The following is a 23071-nucleotide window of genomic DNA, read 5'->3' as shown; positions in this document are numbered from 1 at the left end:
GCATCTGAAGTTCATCTATATGTGGTAGAAGTGTCAAACGTGTAGAAACATTCACTTATCTTAGTAGGGACATTGTCTTTGGGGTCCTCAAACTTTGAGAAGGAGAAGCACATGGGAAGAGTTTATGGAGTTATGGGGTCACGTGATGCCGTTATCTACACAGGATTATGAAGGTCCATGTCTTTAGAGTCCTAGTACTTCCTGTATTTCTGTATGAGTGAAAGATGTGGACACTAACCAATGACCAGTGTTGACAACTGGCTGTTTTAGGTACTAGGTCTCTTTGGTGGATCCTTGGGTATCGCTAGAATGAATTGGTGGAAAACAAACAGTTTTTTAGAAAGATCCTAATGAGGTGTGCTGCTTGCATTTTGAAGGAACATCAGCAATGGCATTTTGGCCATGTGGTGCATTTCTCTGGCCATGATTCAGCATGCAGAGGCTGCAATGTTGAGGATCCCAGCATCTGGAAAAAGTCAAGGGGACTCCATGTACTATCTGGCTGCTACAGAGACATGGCTACTTGGGGGCATTGGGACAAACCATGCCTGGGTGGATGCCATTCAGGATCCATGCCATTTCTGTTGTGTAGTGGATGGAGCGTACCATTGCATGCTTCCTGACCTGACAGAGTGGTTTCTCTCCCTCAGTCACAAAAATGACTCGGACGGTTTTACGGTCTTAAAAATGAGGTGAATTCAGAGAGCACAGAGGTTATAATGGTTGTGGTATGGAGAGAATGCTGAAGAATGTCATGACAGATAAAACAGTTTTGCACCAGTGAACTTTTTGAAGCAGTCCTTGATCCAAACGTGTCTGTACAAAATGTCTTTGTGAATCACGTCTTGGTCTTTTGGTGTTCAATTCACAGGCCACTTTACCTCCACCCACAACAATTTTATCTCTGCCTACAGAAAGCAGACTCTCCTCATCCATAAATCCCTGTCTTCCAGTCCTCATTCACCCCATGTCTTTGTTGAATGTGTTGAACTCTGGCCTCCCACAGAATATGTTTCATGTTTTCAGGATAGCTTGAGGATACTGGTATCTGGGTGATGTAGTTCTAGCTGAGAGTTTAGATTATGTGCATCCATATTAATTACTTGGACTGTGTTAAATGTTGTGTACTAGTCTAGTCTTCTGTTCATTTACCATATAGCATAACGTATGTGGGAACATTTTCTGAACTGTGTGTGTTTGGAATCCTGCTGGAGTCATAACGCCTCCATACTGTTCATACATTGTGTTGCTACAGTTAGATCTCCTACACTGAAGCCACGTGTTTGTCTCTGTAGGTGACATCAGACTGGTCCATGCAGCATGGGACGGGTTGTACAGATGGCCACACTGGTACGTCTGCCGCAGCACCCTTGGCAGCAGGAATGATAGCCCTCATGCTGCAAGTCCGACCCTGCCTAACCTGGAGGGACGTCCAACACATTATCACCTTCACTGCCACCAAGGTAGGACCAGGAACATGACGTTGTACATTATATATTCAGAACTGATCATTCAGTTGTTCTCATTTAAGCAGTTTTATGACAACCAATCTAAAATAGGGATTTGATCAAGGCTCACAGAGAGGAAAATGGGCATTGTTGTGCAGCTCTGGTAGACCAGACACTGATTTTAGTAAGACTATCTGACACAAATAGTGGTTAATGATCATGAGTTGTACTTGGATTAAAATGGGCAATAAGAGTGAGGGTTGAAAAAGACTAAATGTTTTTGTAACTTTATTGCATCAAAGCTGGAATTGCTATTCAGAGTTATTGGCACCCCTAAATTTTAAGAGCATAATTTAATACATCTTCAGAAACAAATGCAGATTAATCATATTTGTATCATCAGAAAATTTCATAGACTACTGAAAGCTATTAAACAACTTTCACATAGTGAAATACAAACAAAGTATACATGTGGCAGTTGTTGCACATTTTGATGAATTCTCTAAGTCATCACTGTCTCAGAAAGTTTTTGTTACACAAGTCGGGATGGATATGTGCACACTTGCAAGTCATGGACTTAATTTGCATAAGACACTTACAAATGAGAACCTGTGTCATACTATATGGTAGATATGTTTGGAGAAGGCAGGTCTCAGGAACCCGAATGCATGAAGGATACTTGTGAGGGAAACCACCAAGGGTACGCATGACAATTCTGAAGGCGTTATAGGCTTCTGTGATTGGAGAAGCTGGACATATTGCAACTTTTTTCTGTTGCATTACCAGATTCATGGAGTGCAAGTGGCAACACTAGATGACACTGATGATTCCACCAGTAGTTCTGACTCTTATTGTTCGTAGTGACCATTCACTCATGGTGTTGTGTTTTTCTTAATTTAGACCTCACATTCACTTATGACCATAATTTTAAGAAGCTTTAACAAGCTCACCACAAGAACAAGCATAAAACGTTTCAATTATTAGAACAAGTAGATATTTCTTATTGTTACAGTTGTCCTAGAATCCTTTGTGCTCCTGTGATGTTACCAAGGGTGGGCCCATTTTTAATACAAAATTGCTGAAGGGAAACTCCTTTCTTTATACTTTATAATCCTAACAAGCACAGATTGAGGTGCTTGTTGCTGAGGTCAAAAGCTTCTGTTTCATCTACGCAGGTGTCTTGTAGGTTTTGACCCCAATGAGACTACCCATATGAGTCTACCGAGACATAATTGCTACTTGTATACTTATTAGTTTGAGGAAATGAAGTATGTGGATGAGGTTGCATAGTTGCAGTTTCCACTTCTGCCACTAAATGCTGCGCATACTCATGGGGTCCGAGCTGTTTGTATATTTATACACATTTCCAAATATATGTACAAATAACAGACTTGGATTTGGAAAATGTGGTCTTACTCAGAATTCTGTGCCTATGAACAGCTAATAAATGAGGACCCTGGATTCTCTTTGAGTTGCATTATATAGTTTTCTCAAGGCTCCCTTTTTGTCTTCCACAGGAAAATGCAAGCCTGTAAGTTTTATGTTCACCCATGCTTGGAAGTGTTTGAGAAAAACCATTTGGCCAGTTCATTGTGAATAAAATTACAAACGAGAGAGAGAGAGAGAAACGTAGCGTAGTTTTGAAAAAAGTCTTATTGATGTCTGTTTCTCAATAAGTTGTGATGAAGATGTGCAGTGAAAGCTATGAAACATTGACAGTAAATTAGGGTGAGAGTCACACTTTTCAGTCATAAGAATCTATGGTAGCTGTGGTCACTGGAGAGACTTGTGGATGTTTTGATGAGGGCAAAAATGTTCTTTCTCTGTATTTGTTTTAACAGTATGACAACAGTGCAGACTGGAGGCTGAATGGAGCCGGTTTCCATCACAGCCACCAGCACGGCTTTGGCCTGCTCAATGCATGGAGACTCGTCAATGCTGCAAAGGTATACACGATGGTTTTTACTGGAGACAATGGCAAAATAATGTGCAATTACCAAAAAACAAAAAACAAAAAAAACATGAATTAGTTGTCATTCCAGTGTACCAAAATGGTTTTTGTTTAATGTTGTTTAATCCCCCTCCCAGTCTCATCTACTAAAATATAGCAAATTTGACTTTTTTTTTCTTCTTCTTTTCCTGTCAGGTTTGGGAGTCTGTGCCATTCCTTGTCTCTTATCAGACTGCAAAAGTAAAGGAAGAAACACCTATCCTGATCTACCCCAAAGAGCTGACTCGCACCTGGACCGGTAACGTGATCTAGTCATCGTCTCTGGTTTTGTCCTTTGTTAGACAGTTGGCTGTCTCTGCACAGTGTAGTCAGTTCTCTCCTTCCTTCCATTCGTGCTCCTCAGTCAGCCTGTGTGTCCATATTAGGTCATGTTCTCTTGTTTGTGTGTCCCCATGTCCAAACTGAAATACTGGGTGTGGATGTTCTGTGCACTGCCATGTATTGATGTGCATATTCATTAATGTTTGTTTGTTTGTTTGTTTGTTTTTTGGTTGAGGGGGGAGTTGTTTTATTTTTATTGTTACCGAAATCTAAATTTATATTTATAGTTCCTACTTCTGTCATGTGTGTGATCTGTATCTCCATGTCGTGCTCTCTCACATGTGCACTTCAACACATGTGATCTCATTCTAGCTAAATATTTTGTTGTCTTCATTCCATGTTTCCATGTTCCTCCCACAATCTGCATCTTCTCTCTTTTATGGCACCAGTTGTGAGCAGGATCTTTGTGGGTGGGTGGGTGTGTGGGTGGGGGTGTGTGTGTTCTAACAGAAGTTTCTTAAGGTCAAAACAAAGAGTTGGGAAAATTCCTGAATAAATCCCCTAAAATATGTCTTCTGTCAATTTCAGAAAAATATTTAGCTCCTTCCTACTACTGTGTTACACATGTTACCATTTAAACCAGTCTTGGTTAAATCCTTGTCAGTTGTTGGCCTTGTTCAGGTCTCCCTGTCACATTACTCAGCAGTGTTTGTTGTTCTAGTTTCTATGTGTTTTGGCTGCCATATTAGTCAGTGCCCTCCCTTAGTATGGGTGCCTCCAATCTGTCTACTGTGCACACAGTGATTATCTTGGATCAAATGACCACCAGTCCCTGTGGTATCTCCAGCACATGGGAGGAATGAGTAAAGTTGTTTGTTATAGACATGGTCGTTCTTGTGTTCCATTGAGTTTTATTTGAGTAATGAAAGGATATTGCAATCATTAAACACCGAAGTGGTTCAGCTTTTCCACAAAGAATGCGGGGGGTGGGGGGGTTACAATAAGCATTTATTTTCTCCTTTATAATTAAGGTTTGGATTCCCATACTAAGAAAACTCAAAATCTTAACATGTATATTTGTCTATTTTCCAGTCAAAATATCTAATTATACTTAAAATAAGAAACCATCACTCGACCAGTAAAATTTCAGTATGGTTTAAAAACTTATTTTTAGACTGTACATCTTAAGCTTCAGTAAAAGACTTTGAAACATCTTGTTTTGACTCATATCTAAACTGAAACAAGTTTTTTTGACTGATAATCCATTTATTAAAAGGCAGGTGGCCTGTGTGTGTGTGTGTGTGTGTGTGTGTGTGTGTGTGTGTGTGTGTGTGTGTGTGTGTGTGTGTGTGTGTGTGTGTGTGTGTGTGTGTGTGTGTGTGTGTGTGTGTGTGTGTGTGTGTGTGTGTGTGTGTGTAACTTTGATCACTGAGAAACTGGGGAGAGCTGACATTTGTTCTTTGGTATCTTTATGCATTTTGGGTCAAGGATGAATGGAAAGTTGACAGGACTAATATTTTTGGAGAAATTGGAGTTATCAGGTAACAGTGAACAATGGATGTTAATATCTCCATTAATCAGTCCCTGGTATCCACACAAACTCGGGAACAAAGGAAATATCTCAACCTTGGCATTTGTAAAACATGACATCAACTAAATGTGCCAAATAATAAATACATTTATTCACAAAGCTTTCTCATTTTAATTTCCCGCACTTTCAGTTACAATCATTATAGAAACCTCGCATAAATTATATATTAAATAATATATAACCTATAATAAATAACCCTTGAAAAATGTCAGCTACCTAATTTATAAACACTACCCAATCTAGAACCTGTGGCTCACCACAGCCAACGTGCTAGTCATATTTTAAAGATGCTGCTTTGTTTGTAAAACTTATAAGACTTCATATATTAGTAAAATGTATTGCAAAGTGAGTTTTTCATCTAATTTCAAGAAATCTTAAGATGTTCTTAACAAGTAAATTTAAATTGAATGTCCTTGGACATGGGCTTTTTCTTTTTACGTTTCTGTGTCTTTCACTTTTATTTTATTTATCTCACAGTTTCTCTTTTCATTTCTTCTCCATTCCTGTCTGCTTAGCAAACATGTTTTTGGTTCCATATTTTATGTACTAGCAGTCTCTCAGTGTCTGTCTTCCACTTGTCTTACTGTCTGTCCAACTACCTCACCCTATCCCACCCTCCTCCACACCATTACACCGCTTACATTTTTCCCTTGCTCCGTTCCTTTGTGTCCCTCACTTGCTTGAAGATATGTGCAACCCTACATGGTCACGGAGCACCACAACTCATTAGTAGTCAAAGCTCAGGAAATACCAGGACGCTAACGGACACTAACACTGAGATTGCAGGAGTCGGTGCGGGAAACTGATTAATAACAGTGTCCAGGAGAGAGAGAGATCTGAAGAAAAACCCAGAAGAAAAGAGACCTAAACCTCTCCAGAAAAATTCAAGAATGCCCACTTTAAATTGAGAAAATTTGGTCAAATTTTAATGACCATTTTTCCTATTATAGCAGACGAATTTCTCACCCTGCTGCAACTGTGCATATTGTGACTTATTTCTGCTCAGAGCCATGTAACTCAGGCATTTTATATATAACATAGTACGTTGTCCTTGGGGTTCCACGGCCTCTAGATTGAGTAGTGTTTTATAAAATAGGTAGCTGACATTTTTCAAGGGTGGTAATAAATTATGCAAAGTTTCTATAATGATTTGGAATTGCATGCGAGTCCAGAATGCTTTTAGAACCTTGGACCTGAACAGTTTTTAGAAGAACAACTCAACCCTTTTATTTCCTTTAAATTGTGTAATTTTTAATGTTAATGTAGTGTCTTAATGTATTTATAAATTGTTTAGGTTCTTGTTATTATATACACACTATTATTATTACACAAAGCCGTCAAATATGGTCATTGGGTATTGCAAAGGCTTTGCTCCGTTTGTCTGTATTCAGCATAAGTCCAGTCCTATTAGAATCAGAATCACCTTTATTGTCATTGTAATTTGCATTACAATGAGATTTGAGTGCAACTCCAGAAAGGTGCTTTCTGTGGTGCGAATCATTTTTAGCCAAATAAAAGATAGAGAAATTTAACAGTAAATTATTCAGAGTATATGTACAACTAATATAAACATAAGATAAAATGAAATGTGGACTAAGTAATGTAAAAAAAACGAGAAATTATATACAGCTGTGGAATCATATTGCACATGGTTTACAGATATTGCACAAGAAACTTGAAGGTGCAGATCAGAGTGATTTGTTTTTGTTCAGAGCAGTGATCGCTCTGGGGAGAAAGCTGTCCCTGAGTCTGTCCAGTCCTGTCCTGAGTTTGGATTGGCCTATACCGTGGGCCGGAGGGTAGTAGGTCAAACAGGTGGTTGCTGGGGTGGGATGTGTCTTTGCAGATGCTGGCAGCTCTGCTGAGGTAGCGAGAGCTGGCAATGTCTACAAATTTCCAGCAAGTATTCTTGAGACACAGACCTTGGACAAGTTCAAAGATGGCTAACCTTGATCTATTTTAACAGGTATTATAAGAGATTAAAAAGTCACATTTTGTTTCAATCTGTTCAGTTTTGTTTTTGAGTGGCAAGCGTGACAGCCAATCAGAGTAGAGCTGGTCTCTCCAAAATTGCTTTGTTTTGTGTGTTTATATACATTTTTCTCATATGTTATGTAAAAGGTAGTGACAAATAATACCTCTGAACTTATTTTCAAGACATTTTGCAGAGGTTAGCATGGTGACATCACAGGCTGGTAGCTAACTGCAAAACCCTTTTTCGTTTGTGTGTAAATATATCCTCTTTGTCATATAGTATGTAAAAGCTAGCGGGAAATAAACACTTCTAAAATCGATGCTGTTTTTGTAACCTGATAACACCTCTGGAGTCATTTACAAGACATTTTGCAGACATTAGCGTGCATGCTAACTTTGGCTAACTCAAAGCTAACTTCCTATGGAGTTAAATTTGTGTTATTAATACCTGCAAATGCACAGCGGGTGATTTACAAATATTCTTTGATTTGCACAACTTCTGGACAGACAACATCAATAAGACGCGTGTGAGTATAGAATGCATTTATCAACATTCATTGTTCAGTGTTGTTAGCAAATATCTGTAGTTTCTCCAGAACAAAAATGAGTCCTATCAACTTTTTGACGGCATTCATCCTTGACCCAAAATACATAACCATACGAAACGGCAAATGTCAGCTCTCCCCAGTTTCTCCATGTTCAAAGAAATACACACACACGAGCGCTCACACACACACAAAGGCCACATATATAGATTTAAATAGAAAAATTTTGAGTTAATGAATTTATTGTCAGAGTTCACATATCATTGACAAGATGTTAAAATAGGTGTGCAGTATTCATGTACAGGTGTTCTGTCTGCATGCCATTCCAGTTAACTTTGTGAAAGAGACTTTTACTGTTGAATAGATTTTCATAGTTTCACTTAAAAGCCCAAGTGTGATAGAAAAATGAAGGATGCTATGTAAAATAGATAAAATACAGGGGAACATGGAATAGTTTTTAAGGATAGATGATGCACATTCTTCCTGTTTGGTTCTGTCTCTGTGAATAACCAACTACTACGATAAAGATCGAAGGTTCCTACATGGTTTCTGTCATCTTGTTATATAACCCCAATTCCAATGAAGGTGGGATGTTGTGTAAAATGTAAATTAAAAACAGAATACAATGATTTGCAAATCCTCTTCAACCTGTCTTCAATTGAATACACCACAAATGTTGTGTGGGCCGCTGAAGAGGAGGTACTGCTGGCCCACCACCACCAGAGGGCGCCCTGCCTGGAGTGCGGGCTCCAGGCACCAGAGGGCGCTGCTGCATCATGGGAGTAGCCTGGGTGACAGCTGTCACCCATCACCAGACACAGCTGTTCTACTCAGCACCGAGGTATATCAGGAGGACGGCGTCTCCACCTCAGTGCCGAGATATCGCCTAAGACCAAGGTAGTATTCTCTGCAGTTATACATTGCATCATCAGCTAAGACTGTTAAAACCTTTTTCAGGACTGGTGACTACTGAAAACCTCATTCTTTGGATAAGTACTCACCTTCCTGCTATACTTTGCCAAGAGGTGGAGGCGGCTTCTCCCCTCTCTGTTACTGGGTGCGTTCATCCACTCCTGTGTGTTGTTGCTCTCTCCTGCCAGCAGTACCGGATCCGACGAGCGGAGGCAGTGGCCACCTGGGAATTCGGGACTTGGCGGTTCCAGTATTTCCAGGGTTCGGTGGCAGAGGAGATCTGGGTGGTTCCGGTTCGACTGAGACAGACGTCTCCTACCTTCGAGCCTGCCCACACGACACCAGCGGATTCGACCCCAAATTGTGTTTGTTGTATTACTCGTGCTTGTTTCAGTAGTAAATCTTGTTATTTACTCTCTCCATTGTCCGTTCATTGCGCCCCCTGTTGTGGGTCCGTGTTCCTACACTTTCACAACAACAAAGACGTGATATTTAATGTTCAGACTGATAAACTTTATTGTTTTTGTGCAAATATTTGCTTATTTTGAAATGGATGCCTGCAACACTTTTCAAAAAAGCTGGGACAGTGGTATGTTTCCACTGTTACATCACCTTTCCTTCTAACAACACTCAATAAGCGTTTGGGAACTGAGGGCACTAACTGTGAGTGTCATGATTGTGTATAAAAGGAGCATCCCCAAAAATCTCAGCCGTTCACAAGCAAAGATGGGGCGAGGATCATGAAAAAATAGTCCAACAGTTTAAGAACAATATCGCTCAATATTCAATTGCAAGAAATTTAGGGATTCCATGATCTACAGTCCATAATATAATCAGAAGATTCAGACAATCTGGAGAACTTTCTACACGTAAGTGGCAAGGCCGAAAACCAACACTGAATGCCCATGACCTTTGATCCCTCAGGCGGCACTGCATTAAAAACCGACATCATTGTGTAAAGGATAAATGGGCTGCAATTATATAGCGCTTTTCCATCTGCATCAGATGCTCAAAGCGCTTTATAATTATGCCTCACATTCACCCTGATGTCAAGTGCTGCCATACAAGGCGCTCACTACACACCGGGAGCAATAGGAGATTAAAGACCTTGGCCAAGGGCCCTTAGTGATTTTCCAGTCAGGCGGGGATTTGAACCGAGGATCTTCTGGTCTCAAGCCCAACACCTTAACCACGAGACCATCACCTCCCAAAGGATCTTATTGCGTGGGCTCAGGAACACTTCAGAAAACCATTGTCAGTTAACACAGTTCGTCGCTACATCTACAAGTGCAAGTTAAAACTTTACCATGCAAAGTGAAAGCCATACATCAACAACATCCAGAAACTCCGCCACCTTCTCTGGTCTCAAACTCATTTGAAATGGACAGACGCAAAGTGGAAAAGTGTGCTGTGGTCTGATGAGTCCACATTTCAAATTGTTTTTGGAAATCATGGACATCCTGTCCTCCAGACAAGAGGAAAAAGACCACCCAGATTGTCACCAGCGCAAAGTTCAAAAGCCAGCATCTGTGATGGTATGGGGGTGTGTTAGTGTCTATGACATAGGCAACTTACACATCTGTGATGGTATGGGGGTGTGTTAGTGTCTATGACATGGGCAACTTACACATCTGTGATGGCAGCATCAATGCTGAAAGGTACATCCAGGTGTTGGAGCAACACATGAACATCTTTTTCAGGGACATCCCTTCTTACGTATTTCAGCAAGACAATGGCAAGCCACATTCTGCACGTGTTACAACAGCATTTCTTTGTAGTAAAAGAGTTCAGGTACTAGACTGGCCTGCCTGCAGTCCAGACCTGTCGCCCATTGAAAATGTGTGGCGCATTATGACCCGAAAAATACGACAACGGAGACCCCAGACTGCTGAACAACTGAAGTCGTACATCAAGCAAGAATGCGAAAGAATTCTACCTACAAAGCTTCAACAGGTAGTGTCCTCAGTTCCCAAATGCTTATTGAGTGTTGTTAGAAGGAAAGGTGATGTAACAGTGGTAAACATACCACTGCCCCAGCTTTTTTGAAATGTGTTGCAGGCATCCATTTTAAAATGAGCAAATATTTACATAAAAACAATAAAGTTTATCAGTTTGAACATTAAATATCTTGTCTTTGTGGTGTATTCAATTGAATATAGGTTGAAGTGAATTTGCAAATCATTGTATTCTGTTTTTATTTACATTTTACACAACGTCCCAACTTCATTGGAATTGGGGTTGTATTAGAAATTTGTTTTGGTTCTGAAAAATTCAGTGATATACAGCAGTAATAATCTGTTTTAGTTGTCTTTTAGTTATTGTAGGTTTGTTTGGGATTTTTCCACAGTTTTACACTGGCTGCCCTTCATCTTTTAGTCATTCTAGGTCTTAGACAATTGTTTTATTTCCTGATATGGATTTGATTTTACATTTTGCTGCAATAAAGGACACATTTAATTCTTGTGAGATATATGATTCAGACAGACACGTGAAGCCACTCTGCTTTGTTTTGTTTAGTTTTTTTTTGTTTGTTTGTTTTGTTTTTTCTTCTTTTCTCCAAACAGTTACTGCTGCTGACCTGAACCAGTCTGGAATGCAGACTCTGGAGCATGTGGCTGTAACCATGACAATAACACACCCTTGCCGTGGCAACATAGAGATTGTGTTGGTGTGCCCCAGTGGTATGACATCACTTATCGGCGCACGCCGTGCTCTCGACAGGTGTGCATGATTGGTGTTTTTAATTCAGTCAGAGTAAAGTTGCCATGAAGTAATCATGGTAAACATTTCGTGATGTGAGTGAGTGAGTATGAGGGAGTGATGTGATAATATTCAAGTATTGGTAATAAAATAACCAAACAATTTTATTTCAGAAGTGTTGTTTTTAAATTACATAGAGTTGGCACTCTTGAAAACAGATTAAATTAATTTCCTAAAACGATCCTTCTGTCATTTCCTGCAGAAAGTTTACATGACCAAAAATACTAAATTTCAACTTATCAGGTAGAGCATTTGAATTCCAATGTGAAAATAACACCATGTGCCTTAAGAAAGCTTGTATGTCTGTGTTTATGACTTTGGTTGTATATTTCTTTGTCAGTTGTCATATTTCCTGTCTATCTTGTTTGTGTTCTTGTTCATACAGAGATGTTGGAGGCTACAAGGACTGGACATTTTCAACTGTGCGCTGTTGGGGGGAGAAAGCTGAAGGCCAGTACCGCCTCAAGATAACTGATCACAGTAAGATGCCACAGTACACACATGCATGACGAGTGTCAAATTATAATTAATAGGGCGGTGCAGTCTCGTTTGAACCCCTACGTGATATCGTGGGATTTGACCACATCTGGGGACAGTCGGTGTGAGAATCCCCGGGCGGAGCGTGCTATTTTCAGCACAAACCATTCAGCCTGGCTCGGTAAACTTAAAAGCATACAAGCTGTCACCTAGCAGACCTGCCAGTTTAAGATGTGCCAGTTTAAATGGTTTCCGCTGAAACCTCCATCCTTTGAATGGTTTCTGCTGACACTCCCACACTCCACCCGGGGATTAGTCTCTCCCCACAAACAGTGTCAATTCTAACGGAAAATGGTGTACTGTTTTGTTTTTGGCTGCAATCACCGAAGCAGTCACAAAAAGTGCAGTTTTTTTCAGTTCCCAGTGGAGAAAGGAAGACGAGGCAAATGGGAGACGTCGTGTTGTTAAGTGTTAGCCTACGCAGCTACCAGAGTACCAGAGTAGCTAAAGTCTTTCGCCTGCACAACCGCCTCGACACGTTTGAACTCCTTGTCATAAACAAACTGCAACACGTCCACTTTCCACCACATCCTCACTTCTTCTTTGCATTTTCACTTTGTTTGCATGTAATTTGCCCAAAAACTCAGAGAAAGTGCTGTGTTTCTGTCCCTGGATGTAGAGAAATGAATGTATGCATCATATTTTATCCCTTTAGCGTCTGCCCTCAAACGAGACTGTGCTGCCCAACACACGCACACATACACACACACATTAATGCAATTCCACCCATGGCCTGAAAATGCCACAGTTGTTTTTCTTTGACCGGCTTTTTCTTTGACCGGCTTTATTTCATCAGTCTGTTTTTGCTGTCCTGTTCTCTGTTCTCATCCACACTGATTAAAAATCTAAACAGTCTAATTGTATGATCACAAAACAAACAGAGGAACACATAACACTGGCCCTGTTCTGATCTCTTTGGTTTTTCTGTTCTTGTCCACAAAATCACTTTGCTGAGCAGCAAACTAGAAAGGGTTTTGTTGTTGTTTGTTTGTTTTGGTGTCATCACACTGATTTAACCACTCAAAACTGCTTTCACTTTGTCCTAAAAATGCTGAGTTTCATCAAAAGCTACCACCATTGGGTAAAGATGACCAAATCTTGTGTCTTTGGGCCTATGTAAATATCACGTTTTGAGAAATGATATGTGTTGCTTAAATTCTCTTTTGTTGCCTGAACCCATCATTCATTGTGTCGAAGTGGAACCAGTGAGTAGAACAGTAAACGGCTTTGGAGGAAAAAAAATTGCACTTGCTGATATTGTTGGCAAAAGGAAGGAATCTGGGCTTTGTAGAGCTGGATTCGGGACAAGAAAGCATTCACCACACTGCTCTAAGGATGATAGCCTAAAACACTGAACCTAAGTATAACTTTAAAACAAAATGTTTTCCATGAGTTGCATTTCCACATTTTCATTGAAACAGCATCAAGCTTTATGGGTGAATTGAGATTGCTGTTGACTCTGACGGCTCACCTCATCTGTTCTTTCTATTTTTCTGTAGAAGAGCCGTCATCTGAGCGCTGTGCTGCTGAGGGAGTACTGACGCAGTGGAAGCTTACCCTGTATGGCTCATCTATGACATTCCTCGAGGTCAAAGACAGACAGAGGTACTACTTCAAAGCATTGTCTTGGTTTAGTGCATTTTGGTCACATCCCACTTTGACTGTTTATTAAAACAGTACATGGGTAAACATAGTACCTTTATTTATTTGACTATTAATAAAAATCCAACCTTTTTTCCATTCCATTTTCTTCCGCTTCATCCGAGGTCAGGTCGCGGGGGCAGCAGCTCAAGCATAGCTGCCCAGACCTCCCGATCCACACACACCTCACCCAGCTCCTCCAGGGGAACCCTGAGGCGTTCCCAAGCCAGCTGCGAGACGTAGTCCCTCCAGCGTGTCCTAGGTCTTCCCTGGGGCCTCCTCCCAATGGGACGTGCCCCTAACACCTCTCCAGCGAGGCATCCGAAGAAGATGCCCGAGCCACCTCAACTGGCTCCTTTCGACGTGGAGGAGCAGCAGCTCGACTCCAAGCTCCTCCCGAGTGACCGAGCTCCTCACCCTATCTCTAAGGGAGCGCCCAGCCACCCTGCAGAGGAAACGCATCTCGGCCGCTTGTACTCATGATTTAGTCTGCTAAACGTACTTAAAAATCCAACCTATTTCTATAAAACCAAAGATTTTGTCTCCACAGTCATACATGAACATATGAAATACAGAAATTACAAAAGGATATCTTTCAGATGCAAAAAGCTGACTTCTGATTGGCTTACTAGTAGTATAACTGCCCCTTCCCTCCCCCTAAAAATCACTCTAACCTGTCTAACCAAAATAACCAGTCACATAAGGGAACGACTGAATGTCTTTGGTACAAAGTCTCTTTGGAGGATCCTTGGGCACCACTGAAATGACTTGCTGTCAAGCGAAGGGCTACTTAGGGAGACTCAGATGAGGAGTCTCACTTGCATCATGGGGGAATGTCAACTATGTCAGTTTGGCCATGTGTTGTGTTTCTCTGAGCATGAGCCGGCACGCAGGTGCCTCAGTGTTGAGAACCCCAATGACTGGAGAAGGCAAAGGGGGCACACTCATTTAGACTGCCTCAGATAGATGGCTACTTTCAGGAGGTGGGCTTGACCCTATCATTTGCCTGGTTGGATGCCACGCAGACCTCAAAGTGATTCTGTAATGTTGTGAATGCGGTGACTCAAAACACCAGCACATGCTACTGAAGCTGGCAGTGTTGCATTCGCTCTACCGTACTGTTATGACGAAAAGGGAGCCAAAAGGCGAGGCTCTCGATCTACTGGTCAGTCTTCGTTCCTACTCTCACCTATGGGGATGAGGGTTGGGTCATGACAGAAAGAACTAGATGGCGGGTATACGCAGCAGAAATGGCCTTCCTCAGGAGGGTCAATGCTGTCTCCCTTAGAGATAGGGTGAGAAGCTCGGTCATCCGTGGGGAGCTCGGAGTAGAGTCGCTGCTCCTTTGCGTTGAAAGGAGCCAGCTGAGGTGGTTCAGGATCTGGTAAGGATGCCTCCTGGGTGCCTCCCTAGCGAGGCATTCCAGGCATGTCCATCTGGGAGGAGAACCCAGGGAAGACCCAGGACTATGTGGAGAGATTATATCTCCACATTGGCTTGGGAACGCCTTGGGATCCCCCAGTCAGAGGCGGTTATTGTGACCTGGGAAAGGGAAGTCTGAGGTCCCCTGCTGGAGCTGTTGCCCCCGCGACCCGAACCCAGAAAAGCGGATGAAGATGAATGAATGAATGAATGAATGAATATATAGGAGGTGATGGTTTAGTGGTTAAGTGTTGGGTTTGAGACCAGAGGATCCTCGGTTCAAATCCCAGCCTGTCTGGAAAATCACTAAGGTCCCTTGGGCAAGGTCCTTAATCCCCTAGTTGCTCCTGGTGTGTAATGAGTACCTTGTATGGCAGCACCCTCACATCGGGGTGAATGTGAGGCATTGATGTGTAAAGCGCTTTCAGCCTCTGATGCGGATGGAAAAGCGCTATATGAATGCAGTCCAATAATAATACAAAATAATAATAAATAATAACAAATAATACAGTAACATGCTTTTGGAGGGCGGGATGCATTTTCAGAGGCCCGACGTTCACGCCCAGTCATAATGCACGACAACAGCATTTTATATGCATTATCACTTTTTACTGAGATACACAACACGTAACGCGTACATAAAAAGTTGGCTCACTTAATTTTTGTCGTGTTGGCTGGTGCACCCTGCTCTCCAATTTCAGCAGTGCGTCATCAAGCTGGCTGCTTTAGCTGCTGTTCATTGTCGTACTATCCATGAGAAAATCATCTGGAATATCCATATTGGGACCAAAACACACTTCTCGCCTTTTTATCTTTTCCTCTGCGGACAGTTTTTTTTCCCCCCTCTGCAGACAGTTCTTGGGCTGTGTGCGCTATGACGTCATTTGTTTACGCACAGCGGGCGGGTATAGCCAGGTAGCGTCAACGTAAATCTACAATACCGGCCTAGCAACGCCCCGGTAAAGTCATAATAATAATGAATATCTATCTATCTGTCTACTCTGTGTGCTTCTTACCCTGTGTGCTGCTATGCAATGCTGCTGGAACCTCAGTTTCCCTGAGAGAGTCTTCACAAGGGATTAATAAAGTTCTGTCTAATCTAATGTAAATCTCATTACAAAATACACGCTACTTCTAGTTTGCGGGTGAAGGAACAGGCATACTTCACACTGGTACGGCCACACTTGGAGTATGCGAGTGCTTCCTGGGACCCTTGTCTCATTAAAGACAAGGCTAAGCTTGAGATGGTCCAGCACCAAGCAGCCAGATTTGTTTCTAACTAATATGGGAGGGAACCAGGAATTGTTACCAACCTTTACTGCGCTCTGGAGTGGCAGCCACTAGAGCATAGGAGGGAAGTAAGGCGACTTGTTATGCACCACAAGATAATCAACAAACAAGTTGCAGTGCCTTTGCCAACATACATTCTGCCTGCTACCTGTACTGGGAGGAGGAAGCAGGACTTCGTCCAGCTAGCTATTTTAGTTTGTATATATGTGATTTTAATTTTTACTTTGTACATGTGTTTTTTTGTTTTTTTGTTTGTTGGTTTGTTTTTTGATGAACGTAGGGTGATGTTGCCACCTTTTGGTGTTCATTGTGATGCCCACAGGCAGTTACTGAGGATAGCTGTAGATATAGAAGTCCCAGTTTGGGTGCTGCTGTTGTATGGTGAAGTGTTTTGATAAACATGCAAACAGTACTGGTGGTGACATACTTATTGGATTTGTTTTAATTGGTAGGCTGGTGAAGGAAGCCATGAGTGGGAAGTATCTGGACAGCAACTTCTCTCTACCATGTTCTCCAGGCCTGGACATTCCTCCAGAAGTAATCGACCCTTTCACCTCCAACAGACTCAAGGTAAACCTCCAATTGTACACAGCCAAAACCAAACCAGAATGCACCAGACACATACACAAAATACACTCAACAAAAATATAAACACAACACTTTTGGTTTTGCTCCCATTTTGTATGAGATGAACTCAAAGATCTAAAACTTTTTCCACATACACAATATCACCATTTCCCTCAAATATTGTTCACAAACCAGTCTAAATCTGTGATAGTGAGCACTTCTCCTTTGCTGAGATAATCCATCCCACCTCACAGGTGTGCCATATCAAGATGCTGATTAGACACCATGATTACTGCACAGGTGTGCCTTAGACTGTCCACAATAAAAGGCCACTCTGAAAGGTGCAGTTTTATCACACAGCACAATGCCACAGATGTCGAAAGATTTGAGGGAGCGTGCAATTGGCATGCTGACAGCAGGAATGTCAACCAGAGCTGTTGCTCGTGTATTGAATGTTCATTTCTCTTCCATAAGCCGTCTCCAAAGGCGTTTCAGAGAATTTGGCAGTACATCCAACCAGCCTCACAACCGCAGACCACGTGTAACCACACCAGCCCAGGACCTCCACATCCAGCATGTTCACCTCCAAGATCGTCTGAGACCAGCCACTCGGACAGCTGCTGAAACAATCGGTTTGCATAACCAAAGAATTTCTGCACAAACTGTCAGAAACCGTCTCAGGGAAGCTCATCTGCATGCTCGTCGTCCTCATCGGGGTCTCGACCTGACTCCAGTTCGTCGTCGTAACTGACTTGAGTGGGCAAATGCTCACATTCGCTGGCGTTTGGCACGTTGGAGAGGTGTTCGCTTCACGGATGAATCCCGGTTCACACTGTCCAGGGCAGATGGCAGACAGCGTGTGTGGTGTCGTGTGGGTGAGCGGTTTTCTGATGTCAGTGTTGTGGATCGAGTGGCCCATGGTGACGGTGGGGTTATAGTATGGGCAGGCGTCTGTTATGGACGAAGAACACAGGTGCATTTTATTGATGGCATTTTGAACGCACAGAGATACCGTGACGAGATCCTGAGGCCCATTGTTGTGCCATACATCCAAGAACATCACCTCATGTTGCAGCAGGATAATGCACGGCCCCATGTTGCAAGGATCTGTACACAGTTCTTGGAAGCTGAAAATGTCCCAGTTCTTGCATGGCCGGCATACTCACCGGACATGTCACCCATTGAGCATGTTTGGGATGCTCTGGACCGGCGTATACGACAGCGTGTACCAGTTCCTGCCAATATCCAGCAACTTCGCACAGCACTTGAAGAGGAGTGGACCAACATTCCACAGACCACAATTGACAACCTGATCAACTCTATGCGAAGGAGATGTGTTGCACTGCATGAGGCAAATGGTGGTCACACCAGATACTGACTGGTATCCCCCCCCAATAAAACAAAACTGCACCTTTCAGAGTGGCCTTTTATTGTGGGCAGTCTAAGGCACACCTGTGCACTAATCACGGTGTCTAATCAGCATCTTGATATGGCACACCTGTGAGGTGGGATGGATTATCTCAGCAAAGGAGAAGTGCTCACTATCACAGATTTAGACTGGTTTGTGAACAATATTTGAGGGAAATGGTGATATTGTGTATGTGGAAAAAGTTTTAGATCTTTGAGTTCATCTCATACAAAATGGGAGCAAAACCAAAAGTGTTACGTTTATATTTTTGTTGAGTGTACTTTCATATCACTTCGGAAAGAATACAAATTCTGTGTGCGTATGTGTATATACTTTTTTTTATTTATTATTTACTTTATTTTTATTTACTGTGTCTAGTCCCTAGACATGTTTCTCTAGACTCCATGGCATAACAAGTGGAATCTGTTCTGAGCGTATTGTAGAACAGAAGATTAAATTTTGTATTGAAAAGAGAGTCCCACCCATTGGTGTTTCGTGGGATGGGTATTTGTTTACCCTCAATGGAACCTTATGTAAACTGAGTTATTGTCACACTTATGGTGAAACTGTGACATCATAGCATTTGTTAAAACTCCAGGGCCCGGTTTCATAAAACAGCCTAATCTTTTAGTCTACTGAACCTACTTAGATGACTAAGGTTTGTCGCCCAACATTAGCAGTCTTTTCTCCGTTTCACATTGCCGGCTAAACTTGTAGATTAGCCGTCTTACATTAGTAGACAAATTTCATGGGCATCGCAGTCTCGCAAGTGCGTTTGCCACGAATCGCCTCCAATGCGCAAGAGTTTTATTTACTATCGGATACAGGTTTTTTTTTTTTTTTTACTTCCGGAATATCATCTGCTACATCCATGGCTGAGGTGGATGAAAGCGATATTGCTGTTGAACCTTGCCGTACCTAAACATCTCCAATGGATTATTCCGGTCCCGGGACAGCCGCTCCCACCGCCAGGCTGTTTTTCCTTCCTGTGCCATCAAGTGGTGGTACATGATAGTCGCCATGTTTGAGGTACGACACTGAAAGTTTTTCGACTAAGATAAGATTAGTCTCCTCTGTACCAGACTAAAAACTTCAGTCGGCTAACGTGAAACTTTAGCTGACTAAGCGCTGTGTGCAACAGCTAATGTCAAAAGATTAATTGACTAGTGAGTTTAGTCTACTAAACAAGATTAGACTGCTTTATGAAACCGGGCCCAGGTAAGTTCACCTGAGCCACAAGGACAAAATGTAGATGATAATTTAATTTTTGGTGGTACCTTTCCAGCTGAAGATTAAGGGGCGTTTCTGAGATGCAAAGATCTAGAAGTGGCCAGATCTCTGTTGATGGGTACACCAATTTTTAGTCCGTGTACTGAGAGAGCTGCTGTGGCAGACCATCTACTTCCAGTGGTGTTGGGTAAACCAACACCAAACAATCTATAATGTCCTCAACTTAACCTTTGGATTGTTTTTGTTAATGCAGACACACAGCCTGTCAGAAAGATACACATGTGCCATGCATACTATAAAAAACTACCTGCATGTGAGCTGCAGTGGAGGAGAAGAAATTAGACTAAAACCATTGTTTTGTAAATGTCCAGTTGGAACATAGGCAACTCCATTAGTCACAGCACAATGAAATACAAATATTAAGGCACTGGCAGGGGAAAGGTGCTTTGATCTTGTCTCACTCCCATGGAACTGAGCTCTACATTTCATTTCCCCTTTTCAAATCCACCCTTGCTTCCTGCCCCTGCATGATTCATTCCCCTCTGAGTGGATTATAGAAGCCAGCGATCATGCTGTTCTGATTCGGTCTCCTTGTTTCTCTTCTGTTTTCCAGTTCCTGCTGTTGCTGGGCTGCTTTGCCCTCTTGTGGGCTCTCTATGACATGCTGGACGTGATACTGGGTCACCTGGACCTCAGGGGCCTTCTGTGCCTGTGCAGGAGACATGGAGGTCACGGCGCCAGAAGGGGGTGCCGAGGGAAAGACAAGGAGGTAGCGGTGGTGCAGTGGGACACTGGCTTAGAGTTGCACACAGTGTTGGACTCTGAGGACTCGGCTCCATTTATCGATGAAGAGCGTCCAGCAACATAGCACAAAGATGAACCTAAAACCTCCACGCCTGCTGCTCAGCGGTTATTCTCAGGTTTTAACAATCCCCGAGCCCCCACTGCCCAAAATTATTCTCGTACTTCTTACCCAAATTGGTCTTAAATGTGGTGGGAAAGGGTCATGAATTTGACTGCAGATGAGCATGATAGACGTTTTCCCCAAATGTGGCCTTTAATTGACAGTTAGTGTGTGCGCGTTTGTGTGTGTGCGTTCAAAAGTTTAGCACTATCCCACAGATAGAATTCTCGTCTTGATAGGGTTTAACATGGAGTGATGGGTTTGGGTGTGGTGTGTAGCTTCCCCGTGAATAGTTTGCACTGGTTTGTGTTTCGTACAAGCTAATGAACAACACGGCAAAATAAACACGTGGGAAGTGTAGAAAGAGTTAGAGTAGCTGTTGTGGGAGTGGTGCTGAGTGAGTGTGCCTGTAGTGTGCAAAGGTCTTCCTTGAATGTGTCCTTGGTACGAGTTTTAAAGAAACTACTGACATGTTTTTAAAAAGTGAGATTTAGTTTGACTTTTAATTTTAGGGATATCTTGGTACTCTGCTGACGAATGAATAAAACTTGAAGTGGGAGGGGTTTTTAACAGTGGGGTTTGCATTTGAATTTTTATAAGTTGCAATATATAAATACTATATACACACAGACATACATAATATGTGCCTGTTGTACAGATATATATAAAATTTTGGATTTTTACAAAGGATGTTCAAAGATGTTTTTTTTTTTTTTTAAATCAGTGTACTGGAGGTTGTGTTTTTCTGTGTAAGTCACAGGTGAGCTGAATGCTAATAAAATACTTTTGCTGTAATTGTTTAGTAAGTAAAGCCAGAAAGGTAGGAATCTGTGACACTCACAACTTGATAATATATAGTGTGTTAGTTTTATACAAAATTTATCTCAGGTTGGTTAACGGTTAAGATGTTAAAGAATATTACAAAGGTCTGTCCAGTCAGGTCTGTCCTCCAGCCTTGATGGAAAGGATTTTTGTAATTTTGTCTCTGTATACAAACACAGTGGAGTTGACATCAAACAATCACATTTGTAGTGTAGGTTTTCAGGTTTAACTTTAAGTGGTTTACCAAAGGTATCACACAAACCATTTTGGGACTACAGTATATCCATTTTATCCATCGGCCTTTCATTTACAAAGTTCATAAGCAATGGGACAAACTAAATAGAAATAATCAATTTTACAGCCACTTTTCTTTAGATAAGTGAGGGGATGGATACATGAACACTTTCAAATCCCTGAATATACGTATTGTGGACCTCATTTACATCAATTAAGAAATACAAATGTGCTATTGCTGTTGGGTGAATCTGTCTCAAGTAGGCAGTTCTCAAAACTGTGTGACCATGGAAGAAGGGGACTAGTGTTGAGAGAACCAACCAAGACAGGACTTTGGACTTTGGCGTTACACGGTCCTGTGGCTGATGGTTGCAGATGAGGGATAATGCAAATTTGTCTGCTCCACCGTCAGTGACGGCTTCATGGTGAAGTGGAGCATAGAAGAATGTTCATTAAAGAAAACTGATCAAATGCAGACTAAAGTCTGCTTTAAGAAAATCCATCATTATGCCACTCCAACACAAAGATGCATTAGTTGATGCAATGTGCAGAAGTTGCACTATGCACAGTTTCTCCCATCAAAGCTGGAGATACTGAGAAGAACATGCAAACCAGTCAATTGTCACTTCCTTCACTCGTCTCTTTCTTCTATGGCTGCTCACGTTTTGAGAATTGACTGCTCCAGACAGATTTACTATATACTACCATGCTGTTTGTATTTCTTAATACCTGACATTAATGAAGTCCAAGACATTTTCAGTGGAAATGTTGGAAATGTTCATGTCTCCACCCTATGGCTTGTCGAAAGACAACTCATGGTAAAAGTTATGATTTGTATTAAGAATACTTATAGTATGCAATTTATGCCATTACTTGTGACCTCTGAAAATTGAAGCGCTGTGTATATAAATGGGTGTATTTCCAAATTGGTTAGTGCCATATTTTTGTTAAAACCCTTAAAGTCGAACGTCTACGCTACAAGCACATGTCGATTGCTTCATTTCATTGTGGGGGTGTACAGAGGCAAAATTACAAAAACTAACTTATGAATACTTATGAAGTATGAAAGTAAATGAATACTAACCTGACTATAGCAGCACCACTTTGCCTTTTTTTATGTCAAAGGGCAAAGTACCACAACACAGAAAATTTTGATTATTTATAGTGGCAAGATGGTGTGTTGATGAAGAGTGCTAATAAAGTATTGTACAATCCTGTGTAATTCATCAAAATGTTCTGATTTCTTGTCCCATGCTTTAAACACATATATCTATTTCAGCACTTTGGTCCAGTTTGTCCTTTTCACAGACACAAATAACCTGATAGCTAAGTATTTCAAAGTCATTATTTAATAAGTCAATGTACAAAAATTTGGTACAGCGGGCACAGTATTGTAGAAGGGGGTACCAGTAAAAAACAATTACAGTGAAATAAAAGTATTGGTATATTGTGAATTATATCACCACTCAATCAAAACATCTCTGACTTAAACACACATTGGTATTTCTGTCCCA

General features: G+C 41.6%; 1 protein-coding gene across 1 annotated transcript in view; it reads left to right on the top strand.

The window, feature by feature from the left end:
• Positions 1 to 22974, top strand: part of pcsk7 (proprotein convertase subtilisin/kexin type 7) — a 57908-nt gene extending 34934 nt beyond the window's left edge. The window contains exons 10-17 of the mRNA XM_034167894.1: positions 1296 to 1463; positions 3290 to 3394; positions 3595 to 3697; positions 11307 to 11463; positions 11888 to 11982; positions 13539 to 13644; positions 16845 to 16962; positions 20211 to 22974. Of these exons, the coding sequence (XP_034023785.1) occupies positions 1296 to 1463; positions 3290 to 3394; positions 3595 to 3697; positions 11307 to 11463; positions 11888 to 11982; positions 13539 to 13644; positions 16845 to 16962; positions 20211 to 20465 (1107 nt within the window). The 3' untranslated portion in view covers positions 20466 to 22974. The remainder of the gene's footprint in view (positions 1 to 1295; positions 1464 to 3289; positions 3395 to 3594; positions 3698 to 11306; positions 11464 to 11887; positions 11983 to 13538; positions 13645 to 16844; positions 16963 to 20210) is intronic.
• The last annotated feature ends 97 nt before the right edge of the window (positions 22975 to 23071 follow it).

This window comes from Thalassophryne amazonica, chromosome 4 (genome assembly GCF_902500255.1).
Source record: "Thalassophryne amazonica chromosome 4, fThaAma1.1, whole genome shotgun sequence".
NCBI classification, from domain to species: Eukaryota; Metazoa; Chordata; class Actinopteri; order Batrachoidiformes; family Batrachoididae; genus Thalassophryne; species Thalassophryne amazonica.
The sequence above is the reverse complement of the archived record's forward strand: the minus strand, read 5'-3'. Positions and strand labels throughout refer to the sequence as shown.